At 47.7% G+C, this 13064-nt stretch overlaps 1 protein-coding gene across 1 annotated transcript in view; it reads right to left on the bottom strand.

The window, feature by feature from the left end:
- Positions 1-222: 222 nt before the first annotated feature.
- The window catches only part of LOC146782757 (extracellular calcium-sensing receptor-like), a 66620-nt gene continuing 53778 nt past the window's right edge, over positions 223-13064 (bottom strand). Inside the window, exons 3-5 of the mRNA XM_085638677.1 lie at positions 10773-10997; positions 1244-1367; positions 223-1151 (exon numbers count right to left, since the gene is read on the bottom strand). Of these exons, the coding sequence (XP_085494803.1) occupies positions 223-1151; positions 1244-1367; positions 10773-10997 (1278 nt within the window). The remainder of the gene's footprint in view (positions 1152-1243; positions 1368-10772; positions 10998-13064) is intronic.

Raw genomic sequence — 13064 nt, 5'->3', positions numbered from 1 at the left:
GGTAAATTGCAACCTGCTTCATGAATATTGATGAGGCAGTCTTGTGCGACCCATTTGGGAATCTCAAATAGTGTCTGGGACACTGCTGTACATCAGGTTTTGTGACTATTAAATCGTGAGTCGCAAAAAAAAATCGCAATTTGCGAGTCGCAAAATCTGACGGTTATACATGTGGCCCTAAGTCCTTTATGCAGGATAATAAGTCACTAAAACACATTCTTCTTACAACCCCTTCATCTTGCTGCTCTGTCTTGTTCCATGCCCCATTAGATAACCCTTTGTGTTCATCTCAGCTCTAAACAAGATAATGTAGCATTTGGGGAAATATATACAGGAAACTAAGGAAGAACTAGAAGATAAGATGGCAAAAATCTCCATGGCCACCATGTACTTGCCCTTGGTGCTCAGATAGGCAGGAATAAATGACAGCCAGACACTGAGGAAGGCCAGCATGCTGAAGGTGATGTATTGAGCCTCATTGAAGCTATTGGGCAGTTTTCTGGCCAGGAAGGCAACTATGAAACTAATGGTGGCCAGAAGCCCCAGATAACCCAGCATGCACCAAAAGGCAAAGGAAGATCCCTCATTACACTGGATTAGGATAATTCCAGGCTGAATGTCAATGTTATATTCTGAAAATGGAGGAGTCATAGCCAGCCAAAAGACACAGAGAAGAATCTGGATAAGTGTACCAACACTGATGACCATGTAAGACAACTTAGGCCCAACCCATTTCCTGAAGTCACTGTTGGGTTTAGTGGCATTGAAGGCGATGACCACCATGATGGTTCTGGCCAAGATGCAAGAGATGCAAAGAGCAAATGTGATGCCAAAAGCTGCTTGACGAAGGAGACATTTTTCTGCTGTTGGATAACCAATAAATGCCAAAGAACAGAGAAAGCACAAGGAGAGTGACAGGAGCAGGATGTAGCTGAGATTAGAATTGCTGGCTTTGACGACAGGGGTGTTCCGGTAATGAATGAAGAGCCCAAAGATGACAATGGGGATCACTGATAATGAAATGCTGGTTGTTGCTAAGACAGCACCGAAAGGTTCCTGATAGGACAGAAACTCTGTGACCTTTGGGATACATCTGTTCTGTTTATCATTGGGCCATAGATCCCAGGGACATCCAAAGCATTCGTTAGAGTCTGAAAGGTAAAAATAATGGAAACTACATAAGAGCCATTGTTTAACCACAAGAAGATCATAAGTTAAATGTCCTTATCTGCTGATCTCTTACCTGTTGGGTTAGAAATTTCCCCAGGAAGACATTGAACACACTGGAAGCAACAAATAGGTTTTCCTGGTATGACAACTTTCCTGAACCCACTGAGGCAACCAGGACTGCAGACAGAGACAGGTGTCTTAAGAAACAAAACAAGGTCACAGGGGATGAGAGATACATTATGAATGTTAAATATTCCGTCAACCCTTTTTGAGATAGCAACTGAAACTGATATCTGCTTTCAATAAGCCACATTGGAAATCAGAGACCATACGAGGGAGGCATGATAGGTGTTTCACTTGGGCAGAATGTGACGCTATTGTAGTGATTTGCACTTACAATGATAAGAGAAACTTGGAAATGTTCCTAGTTGACAGGAGATTGTAACAGGACACATGTATGGATAATTTGTCAAAGGAGCAAAGGGCTCTTCTCAAATGATGCAAAGCAACAAATTCCAAAAAGACTAGTAGGTTCTCACCAAGGCTTGTGCATCTCTTTATTGTTGAAGTGCATTCATTCTTATTACAGAAAATGAGGTTTGATGCCACAGCAGGCTGCAAGAATTCTGAAACTGAGACTCATGTTTAAATTAAGATGGGGACAATGTGCACCACAGTTGACTAATAAGCACAGTAGGGTTATGAAAGCAAGTTAAAGTAGTGAAAGTCCTTGATTTGTGCTACAAAAGGAGCAAACAACATCTTTCGGCGTGCCACTCATAACCTGTCTTAGTTACATCTTCTGCTGTCCCCATCAACTGTATAGGCCTTTGGGAACAACATGCCAATATTATATTTTCCGGAGGGCTGCTCCACAAATGCAGTGTAACAGTGATGTAAATGTAAAATGTCTTAAAAGGATCCAATTTTGACATTTTGTCACATTTGTTTTTAAACATATTATTCATTTTCAGTTTTTATCCCGTCAGTTACAACTTAATTTAATTATACACATTAATGCATCACATTGAAATCACTGTGCAGTGTAATTGCACCTTAATATGAAAGAATTGTATATCACATGAATGCAACTATCCCATCCCTCCCCCCCTACCCCAAATTCATCAGGCACCATCCACTTACAGCTTATTTGACAAGGTGTTCCGCTAGCTACTCCCAATTGCACTCAAACGTTCAAGGTATATATATATATACACAGTACGGTGCAAGGTCTACATGGAATGTAAATGAATGTTAGCGTGGACTGGAAAAGGGGGGCTGAGTAGTAAAGCTGCCATTAGTTCAGAGTTACAGGGACAGGAGGCGGAGCCAGGGCCTTGAACGCTTCCAGAATACTGTCCCAATCTAGAGAGATTATCTTTTTGCGCAATCCTCAGGCTTCCTCCCGGCGGATAGCAGCACTCTCTGCACCACCCCATCTCACCACCTCCCCGTGCCAGCCATAAAGCTGTGGGGGTGTGACCGATTTCCACCTCATCGTGATGGAGCGTTTAGTCAGGAGTAAGGTTAAGTCTATAAAGCCAAGTTGCACTTTCTGCGTCTTAGGGCGTCGTATCAATCCCAAGAGGCATACTGAGGGCGTGCCCGGGATGGGAATCCCGACCGCAGCTTCGAGCAAGGTAAGTACCTCCGTCCAGTAAGGTGCGAGCACAGGGCACTGCCACAGCATATGTAGTAAGTCAGCATCCTCTAATTTACATCTGGGGCAGCAGTGTTGTGTGGTCGGGAATATGTATTGCAACTGGTGTGGGGTAAGGTACGCCCTATGTAAAAACATATATTGAATGAATTTGAATTTGGCGTTACGTGGAATTTTCTTAGGGTATGCCAAGGCCCTGCTCCAGTCTTTATCCGTCAAGTCTGTACCAAGGTCCGTGGACCATTTGTAGCGCAAGTCCGTCAGTGGGATTCTAGTGAGGGTAGTAGGGCCTTTGTAGAGCCACTTGGTGAGATGACGGCCTTCTCCCATTAGGTAGGTCTTGAAGACCATTTCATGCCGAGGGGGTTCCTCTCTGTGGGGGGCCCAATGTTTCTTTACATATTGCAAGTCTACAGCGTGTGTTAGATATAATGCATCAGTGACTCCCTGTCTTCTGACAAAGTTGCCCTGATCCATAAGTGTACCTTCATCAAATAAGTCTCCCACAGTGGCCACGCCACCCTCTGTCCAGGGAAGCACTCGCCTTTTAGTGAGGAGGCCAGTGGGGGTAGGTAGAAGAGGTGTGGTGTCAGAATCAGGAAGGCAGCTACGCGTGTAGTGTATGGTTTTCTTCCAGTATATGAGAGCCGTGCGCAGGAGCATCGGGGTGTCGGTCGGGATCCTAGCCAGTGGTAGGAGCAAGGTATGCAACCACCCTTGGTCTATATAAGCGGGAGTATAATCAATTTCATGTAAGTTGCGCCCTGCCAACCAATACGAGAGCCATTGTAATTGGCTCGCGTAACAGTATGCATGAAAATCCGGGGCACCTAGTCCGCCCTTATCAGTATCCAACTGCAGCTTGGTTAGCCCCACTCTGCGGCGGCCATTACCCCAAATCAAGGCAGAGAGTATAGTGTTCAGGGAGTTAAGAAGCGGAGTCGGGATCACAACTGGCAGGTTAGTGAAAAAGTACAGTAGCTGGGGTAGGACTACCATTTTTTAAATCGCCACTCAACCCATCACTGAGAGTGGTAGGGAGGACCAAAAGATGACCTGCGATTGGAGAGATCGTATAGCCTTACCGAGGTTACCCTCGACCAGATCCGGCGCAGTTCTATAAACCTGTATACCAAGATATTTGAACGTATGTGCGGCGACAGTTAAGGAGTGGGAGCCGAACTGGATCACCTCTGGGCATTCCCCTTGGTGGAAAAAAAAGCATAAGATTTACTGTCATTTATACTAAGGCCTGAGAGCTGCACAAAAGAGGCAAAGATGCCCGGGATGGGTGTGAGAGAGGTTAGGTCGTCGGCATACAGAATAATATCATCCGCGTATGCGGAGATTGCCTGTGTCATCTGCCCTACGCGTATTCCTATTTGCGCCGCCGATAGCCGTAACCTAAGCGCCAATGGCTCCAGGGCCTGCACAAATAACAGTGGGGACAAAGGGCATCCCTGATGGGTGCCTTTACCAATCGGATATTCCCGTGAGATGTGCCGTCCCGTGCGGGCCCTCGCAGTGGGGTCTGTATGCAGGAGCCTAACACACTTCAGATAATCCGGGGAGATGCCGAATCTCTCGAGTACCCAAAAAATATAGTCCCATCTGAGCGTGTCAAATGCCTGTCTCAAATCTAAGGTGACGCACCCTGCGTTACCTCTCGCCGGGGGGTGGCTGCCATGACATGATACAGTCTCCTGATGTTAAGTGAGGTACTCTGCGCCGGCCCGAACCCGCACTGGTCTGGGTGGATTAGCTTAAGTAGATAAGGGAGTAGGCGGCCAGAAAGGATCTTACTCGGTATTTTATATTCGGTTGTGAGTAGGGACAAAGGTCTGTAACCCGACAGATCTGTCGCCGAGCGTCCCGGTTTGGGGAGGGACACTACCAGCGCCTGTCTAGTAGAGGGGGGCAGGTACCCCGTGGCCAGTGCGGTGTTATACAGCCGCTCTAACTGTGGCACCAGAGAGTCCGAGAATGTGGCACAGAATTTGTCTGGGAGGCCATCCAGACCAGGGGCCTTGTTCCGGGGTAGGTCCTTGATGGCTGCCTTGATTTCGGTCCTTTTGATAGGGTCAGAGAGAGCGTCCTGCGCTGCTTTGGCCAGTTGAGGGAATGGTACATCAGCTAATAAAGCATCAAGGGCCCCTTCCACCAGCTGGGCGGATGCCTGGTACAAAGCCTGGTAGTAGTCGCAGAAGACTGTGTTTGTATCCTGTTGTGTATCTACTGTGTCCCCATTTCCAGCAGTTATCTCGTGTATCAGGTGTATGGGGGGTCATCGCGGAGTATGCACACTAGCAGCGGGCCTGCCTTGTCAGTGTCAGCATGTTTTGCATGCGTGTAGGCGGTGTAGTCAATGTGCCTAAGTGTGTAAAGTAGCTCAGCATGTTTTATTCAGGCGTCCTGCAAAAGTGCTCCCTTAGTGGGGTCAATCGCTGCGTCTTGTTCAAGACCATTCAGGGAGTTTTCAACTTCTTTCAAGTTGTTATGTATTTCCTGTCACGCCCCAGCTGTGGCGCTAATGGCTATCCCCCTGATCACCATCTTGAATGCATCGCACTCCAACTGAGGTGTGGATGCAGTTCCCGTGTTCTCTGCGAAGTAATGATCAATGCCTACAGCCAGAGCCTCCCGGAAGACGGAATCCTCAAGCATTAGGGGCCATAATTTCCAGGTAGGAACACGGGTAGGGATTCTACCCCAGGCGAGAGAGATCTCCAGGGGGTTATGGTCAGACAGTGTCTTGCCCAAGTATGTTGCATGCGTCATCTGAGTTGTGATGTGGTTGGAACAAAGGATTCTATCAATTTGAGTGTGGAGTTGGTGTGGGTGCGAGAAGAATGAATATTCTCTGCTGACGGGGTAGTTCAAGCGCCAGACATCCCACAGGCCCCAACCCTCGGCCCAGTGGCCCACTGCCTCTGCTTGGCGGACAGTATTGGCTCTGCCAAGGGGGGGTACGATCTATCGATAGTGGGATCCATTACGGTGTTGTAGTCCCCTCCCAATATCCCCGGGCATGTGGCCCAGGGCGCCAGGACCGGGTTAAGGCTCAAGAGGTAGTTATCCTGCTCAAAGTTGGGTGCATACATGCTAACTAGGACTATCTGTGTGCCATCTAGTGTGCCCCTCACTAGGATGTATCTGCCCAATCGATCCACCCATTGCTATAGTGCTTTGAAGGGGACCCCACTCCTAACCCATATGGACGCGCCCCTGGCGAAGGCAGAATATGACGTGGAAAAAACCTGCCCCCTCCATTTTTTGCGGAGTTTAGCTGCCTCAGCAGCTGTCATGTGCGACTCCTGTGAGAATGCTATGTGTGCACGCTGCCTATTTAATTGTGCGTGGACTCTGTGTCATTTGTGGACTGACACCAGGCCCCGTACATTCCAGGTAATTACATTGTAGCTGTCCTGCATGCGCAACATTGGGGGAGCAGCGATAGTCCGGGTAGCGCAAGTAGTGGGCCAGAACCTGCAAATTTTAAAACTACCTTCTACAATACTCGGGCCAGCTATTAGAACTGCGTTGGCCCAAACCATATGCACAACGGTGCAAACTAATAACAGTGTGTTTGTTGCTTTCGCTAAAGGAGGGTGCATTTCTGTAGACTGCCTAGTGAGGTTAGAATGTCTCGAGCTCTATTCGTCACGGACCGCTTTTATCATCATATTTCGCAGTTTTGGAACTGTGGGTGCAGCCATATTTTGCTAATGTCAAGTCATACATAAACAAAGAGGTAAGATTGACATGTGTCTTGCCCCAACCTGGACCACAACAAAGCATTATCCCAAGAAACCATCAGCAGTCTGGGGTGTAATGTTACTAAATAAATTGATACTGGACTCTGAATCCGAACGGTTCGAGACGTCTTCTGAGGAGTCCGACAGAATTGGATGGGCTTCGTCTCTGAACCTGGTGGCCGTCGCATGTGCCTCCGCCTGATCTCGTTGGGCCTGCTCCGGTGTGGGAATCCTGGATTTTGCTGCAAGCCCTCCCCGGAGGCTTTTCGATTTGCGGACACGTCTCGGATTTGGAGAGGCAGTGGCTGCTTGCGAAGAGGGGCCAGACCCACCGGGTGGAACGTAATTTTGAGCCATTCTTCCACCTCGTCAGGGGTTTCAAAGAACTGTATCTTGTGGTCATGGATCACTTTTAGCTTAGCCGGAAACAGCAGTGCATATTTGACGTTCAGTGCTCTGAGTTTCTTCTTTGCATCTTGGTAATGGGAGCACTTGCGGTGGACCAGGGCAGTGTAGTCTGGGTACAGGGATACCCGCTGGTTCTCGTGTTGTATTTTAGACAGTTCCCTCGCCTTTTGCAACAGGGTGTCCCGGTCTGTAAAGTTCAGCACTTTGACAATCAAGGGCCGGGGGTGAGCCCCCACCGTTGGTCTGCCAGATGGGATTCTATGCACCCTTTCTACACAGAAAAGTTCTGAGAGACCTTCCGGGGACACGTGGTCCCTGAACCACTATTCCATGAATCTGGTAGCATCCATTCACTCGCATCGTTCCGGCAGGCCTATGACACGGATGTTGTTGCACCGGGCACATCCTTCCACATCGTCTGCCCTCTCCTGTAGTCCAGCAACCTGTTTTTGGAGCTGCACAAGTTGTGCACTGTGATCCTTGTGTTGTGGCACCAGTTCCGTCAGCACAAGTTTGTTATCCTTGACAACCGCGGCAAGCTTGTCATGGTCGGCTTTAAGGAGGGTGAACCCCGTAGTTAGAGTTCCAAGTTGCTGCTCAATAGCCTTTTGTGAGTTGCGCACCTCTTTCAGGATAAGGTCCAACTTGTCTGGGGGGGGTCCCCAAGTCAGTGGGCGGGATACTGTTAGGCATCTGTGTGGTGGGCGCAGTGTCATCAATCTGCTGAATGTCAGCAGCACCAGCGTCCATCCCCTTGGCCCTGGGGCGGACCATTGTGATGTGGCCATGAGGCGCCAGCTGCGAGCCCCAAAAAGGCAGCTGTTCACAGCTGCAGGGGTTGGCAAGGCTTCACAAACTGTCAATGGGCATTCTCTTCGTCGCCTAGACCAGGCCAGGCCTAGGCCACGCCGGGGGTCGGCAAGGGGCTCACCATCCAACGGTTGTGTGTGGGTTGGGGGGGTAATCTTCGAGGCCCCAGCTCTGGGCCCACCACGGTCCCACGCCAGCCAGTAGTTCCCCACCGTGTCAGCATCGTGCATCGTGCTCCCGGTGTTACACAGCTTGGTTCCTCACTCACCCATCCCCAGCAGATTAGTCCAGACATATGCCAGCCTCATACCAGTGCCGGTGCCCAGCAATGCGCACACTGTCCAGGATGGTGACAGAGGGGGGGACGGATCAGCACGCAATTGGCAGGCGTCCATCACAGCCCACAACAAACATCCGTCATTGACAGCGCAATCGGTGGCCACCAGACGACGGTCTCATAGACGCTCCCCCCGGCATGGCCGCTATGTTCAGTTAGGGGATGGCAGTGGGGTGTACCAGGGACAGGCTCTGACCGCCCCTGCAATATCCAGGCTGCAATTTTCCATAATGAAGCCGACCACCCACAGATGTTCCTAGCCTGCATAGAAGGGGTTCGGCAATGAGGTGTCCAGTCATGGCGGGGCCCACATGCAGCACCACTCTTACCCGGCATGGCAGGGTCACAGGCGTGCAATGGCTGCAGACGTGGCGCTGCTCCACGAGCACCAGCTCCGGCACTCCAGGGATGGCCGACAAACTTGATACGGCCAGCAGCACAGGCCCTCAGATGCCCCGCTCAGCCACGGGCCAGCAGGGAGGCAGGCAGGCCGCACAACAGGGCCGCTCCCGCTTGTGGCCTCAGCGGTCGGCAGAACAGACCCGATCGTCGTGCCGCTCACTCCTTTGCATCACCCCGTCCTCCTTGGTCATGGGGTGGTGGCGCCAGCGGTGGCCGAACGTAGAGTGCCTCTTCGGTCTCAGTCCCAGCTTCCGCTACAGTGCCGGCGTCTCCTCCGCTCATCCCCGGGGATGGACCGCCGATTCCGCGGCCCACGCACAGCAGCCAGGCCCTCTTCGGTGATCAGGAGAGGCCAGCGGAGCACAGCGGCAACTCACCGGGTGTGCCCCCCGGCTTGCAATAGCTCACCCGGCAGGAGGTTTGGTGGCCGTTGGGAGCCGAAACTGCTAGGATTAGGCAGGATTTAGCAGGTCCGGGCGCGAAGTTTGCTTACTGTGCGGCTGCCATGCTCGGCAGTTAACCACGTCCCTTGACCTTTTGTCACATAATGCACAATTAAATCTGCATATCAGTGCACGGGTTGGCTGGAAAATATGCTGATCCTCTCCATCTTGATTATCATGACTTTGGTGGCCATGGATGGCAACCTATCATTGTTCTGATTGGTACAGGGATTTGCAACCTCTTACAAATGAGGCTTCACCATAGCAGTGTTTATTTTTAAAGATAAAATTAGACATTTACAAGCAAACCAGATCAAGACCTAGAGCTCCAGATAGTCCCAGTACAGACCTGCCCAGCTCTTCTTTTGCAGTTCTCATTTGCACTGTGCCACATAGGTAGAATGCTTTACAGGAAAAGAAAACCTGGTTCCATAAGACAACACGAGTCCAATATTATTCCACATTTGCAGCTCATTGCAGTACTGTTGTGTGGGCCGTCTTGCACAATGAACATAAAATAACAGTCCATAATGTTGATCTGTATTTGCCAAAGACTGGGCGCTTGAACCATCTCTTGCGTTCCCTTCTAGATTGCCCAAAGAAAGGGTGAGTACTTCCAATAGTGAGATGCCATCCTTCATGGAATAGCACATTTAAGATATTAAGTGTCTCCTGAAGAGAGTCCCAAACAGGACGTAAACCTCACAAAGGTGGAAAACCTCTTTGACAATCTTGTGAATCTCGATTGAAGATGAAGATTAGAAATGAAGAGTGCAAAGTAGCAAACTCCTGAAGAAGAACAAGAAGCAGAAAAGTGCTTTTATCAGGGATTTCCATCACGGGGAAATCCCTTACTTCATGTTGCACTGGGAAACTTAGAGGACATCCTATGGAGAGACCACCATCTTGGATAGGGCATGCTGTGAGGCTTAACCTTGCCTTCGTTTAGGGAAATATATATCCCTCTCTCCTCTCAGCACAAGACCTAACTTAAATGTGAATATCTGTTTTGATGGACAAACTTACAACAAGAAATATAGCATGTGCATCCTCGACCACCTGATTCAATTGCATTCTGTAATTGTCATAAGCTGTGGGTTGAGCACATATATGTGTGAATGCTTTTTGCATGGATCTTCTATGAAAGATTACACAGTGCTTCATGATGATGGGGCAGAGAATGTTTTAGGGTGGAACTAGAGCTATGAAGCACTCCATTCGTCAATCAAGGATCCCAATGTGTCATTTACTACGAATGTGTTGTAAATTGGTCATTGTTTTTGCACGGGTCTGTGATTCAACTTGATTTGGGGGCTGTTATTTCTGAATGGCATTTGGACATTTGTGATGTATATTGAATTCTGTGTGGTCTGCTGCATTAAGTTGTATTTTGTTTCCTGTAAAATAACTGCTATCCTTGACCTGTTGTAATGTATCTTTGCTCTATCATATCTCAGGACAGGAATGTCTATACTTGAATGCAAGGATAGTTTGCAATTTCCGGTGTAACTCATTGTGTGGCCGGGTGATGGGATGGATGGATGTTTTTTATGAACATTCAGCACTTCCCTCACTTTCATACCAAAGGAGATATCTGCTAAATTGGTCTATTCTTATGTTCTCTATGTATATCCTCATAGTGTGGCCATGTTACTGAATTGGACAGACCCCTAGCCAGTTTCAGTACAACCCCTTGCATGTGCATCTATCCAGTGATCTGCATGTCCTTACACTTGAGTATTAGAACAGATGTGATAGAGTCCTACCTGAAAGTTGCAGGCCCTTACCTGTGTCTTTCCAGCAGCCCATTGGACAGAGCTAGAATTGATCACAAAGGGCTTCCCTGAAGAGGCGCTAGAGTCATAGCTGCCCACCTTCACATGCTTGGTGTTGGTCTCAGGATCCTGCTGCCAGTTTACAATGTCATACAGTACAGGAGGGTTGCCATGTTCATCAAAGAATGTCTCAGTGGTTTCCCTTTGGAAGCGCACCTTCTTGATGTAGTGAAGAAGCTAGATTCAAAGAGAGGCTAAAACAGATTTTGCAACATTTTGCATTCACTTTCATGTATTAAAATGTTAAACTTCCTTTGTTCTATTCATGCCCATGAGATTGGTTCTCCATAGGGAATTTGTATGAAGTGTGAATTAGCATATTTTATCAATTTCACAGTGCTTAATGTGTACAAAAATTAAGTGCCAGGGCTCTCGTCAGGAGGCCAACGCAGCTTTCACCACACATTGACCAGGCCATATTGACAAAAATAGCAACAACACAACTACTAACCTTCACATTCCTACAAGTGTGACAATTCGGACTATTCCAGGTACCCAAAGCTATAAGAATGGATCGGTCGGCGTGTATTAGTCATTTTTAATGTATATTAATAATAATAATTATTCTTGGGATCATCTCTAAATTAGTCAGACAGTGCCACCTTGTGGCAGACTATCACAAGTACTGCTATGAAAACACCCTCCTCTAGAATTGGGTGACCTTCCAGATACATTACAGAAGATCTGTAGACTCTGTTACTGTTAAAACATCTATAAAAACTGTTTTCTTGACAGATGCCTCTATCACCCAGCCCACCCACCATTTTCGTACGTGCAGAATCACCCACCCACCTCTGAGATGTACAATGTGGATCCAAGAGGGCTGATCCAGATCATGTTTTCGGGATGTTCACAGGAGATACATATATATAGGGTGGAAATTATTGATAGGGTCCCTAATGATTTATTTAAACACAATGTGCTGTTTTGGGACCCTTTGGTCACTAATGTATTGAGGGCAGCAGTATGGGGTAATCTCATTGACTCCAGGAGAGAAGCCAGTATAGTGCCCATTTACAAAAAAGGTGACCGAAATTCACCTGCATGTTACTGCCCAATCTCACTGATTGATTCTACAGCCAAGATTCTGGGACTGGTAATATTGGGTAAACAGGAGGATTGAGCAGAGGCAAACTCCTTTTTTCTCACCAGTACAAAGTGGTTTTCAACCCAGCTTAGGGACTGTGGAGCAAACCTTAAATCTCATACTTATTACGGGCAAATATGTCAAATCCAGGGGAGATGCCTTACATATGACATTTTTGGCCCTTTCCTGTGCTTTTAACCTTGTGGACAAGGGTATGTTGTGGGAGTTGATGCCCAGGCTGGTGTTGACATTCCTCTCCTAGACCTTGTAAAGTATTTACATTGGGACTACACAGCAAAAGTCTCCTAAACCCTGAATGGGGATTGTACTGGGCCAATAAAAGTTGCTAGAGGGGTCAGGCAGGGCTGTGTAATAGCCCCCTTCCTCTTTTTATTCTATCTCAATTTTTTGGGAATTGTTTTAAGATCATACAGCAAGGACGTCTCTAGAATACGTTCCCAGGCAGTCCCGGCACTACTCTATGCGAATGATGCAGTTCTTTTAGCATTAACTGCCAATGGTATTCAAAATCTTTTAAATGTTTTTTTAGGATTTTATGACCAAACTCAATCTTAAGGTGAACCAGCAAAAACATTAATTATGAGCTGCGAAAAATACTAGCTCTAAAATCGTTTATATAAGGGGGCACTCATAGAAAAGGTACCTGCTCCTAATTACCTAGGGATACTTTTGGATGCGAATGGGACATGGAACAGGTTCATAAATCAGAGAGTGTGACAAATGTGGGTGGCACAACCTTTGGACACGCTAAATGATTAGGCCATAAACCAATCAAGGAGAGGACCCAGCTGTATAAATGCAAGTGCCTTTCAGTTGGCACATGCGAAGCTGGAGTCTGGGGTTATGCTGCCCCAAGGAAATTACAGGTAGCCAAAAACAGATTTTTGTGTAGGCTTTTAGTCATTCTGAAATCTACATTGAGTCTTATCGCCCATCTGGAATTGGGCATGGGTTTTGTGGAGGACCAAGTTAATATGGCCCTTTTATTATTGTGGTTAAAGCTGTGGTATTCTCCCTGGGCAGAGTTTCAAGTTTGATTTGAAAAATTATGTAAATTACATATGTTCTATTTTTAATCAGAACTGTTTTTAAATCTGGTCTTTCATAGTCCTATGCATTGGCCGAATAAAGATAAT

The sequence above is a fragment of the Triturus cristatus genome, chromosome 12 (assembly GCF_964204655.1).
Source record: "Triturus cristatus chromosome 12, aTriCri1.1, whole genome shotgun sequence".
Taxonomy (NCBI): Eukaryota; Metazoa; Chordata; class Amphibia; order Caudata; family Salamandridae; genus Triturus; species Triturus cristatus.
Note: the sequence above shows the minus strand (reverse complement) of the source record. Positions and strands in the feature narration are given on the sequence as shown.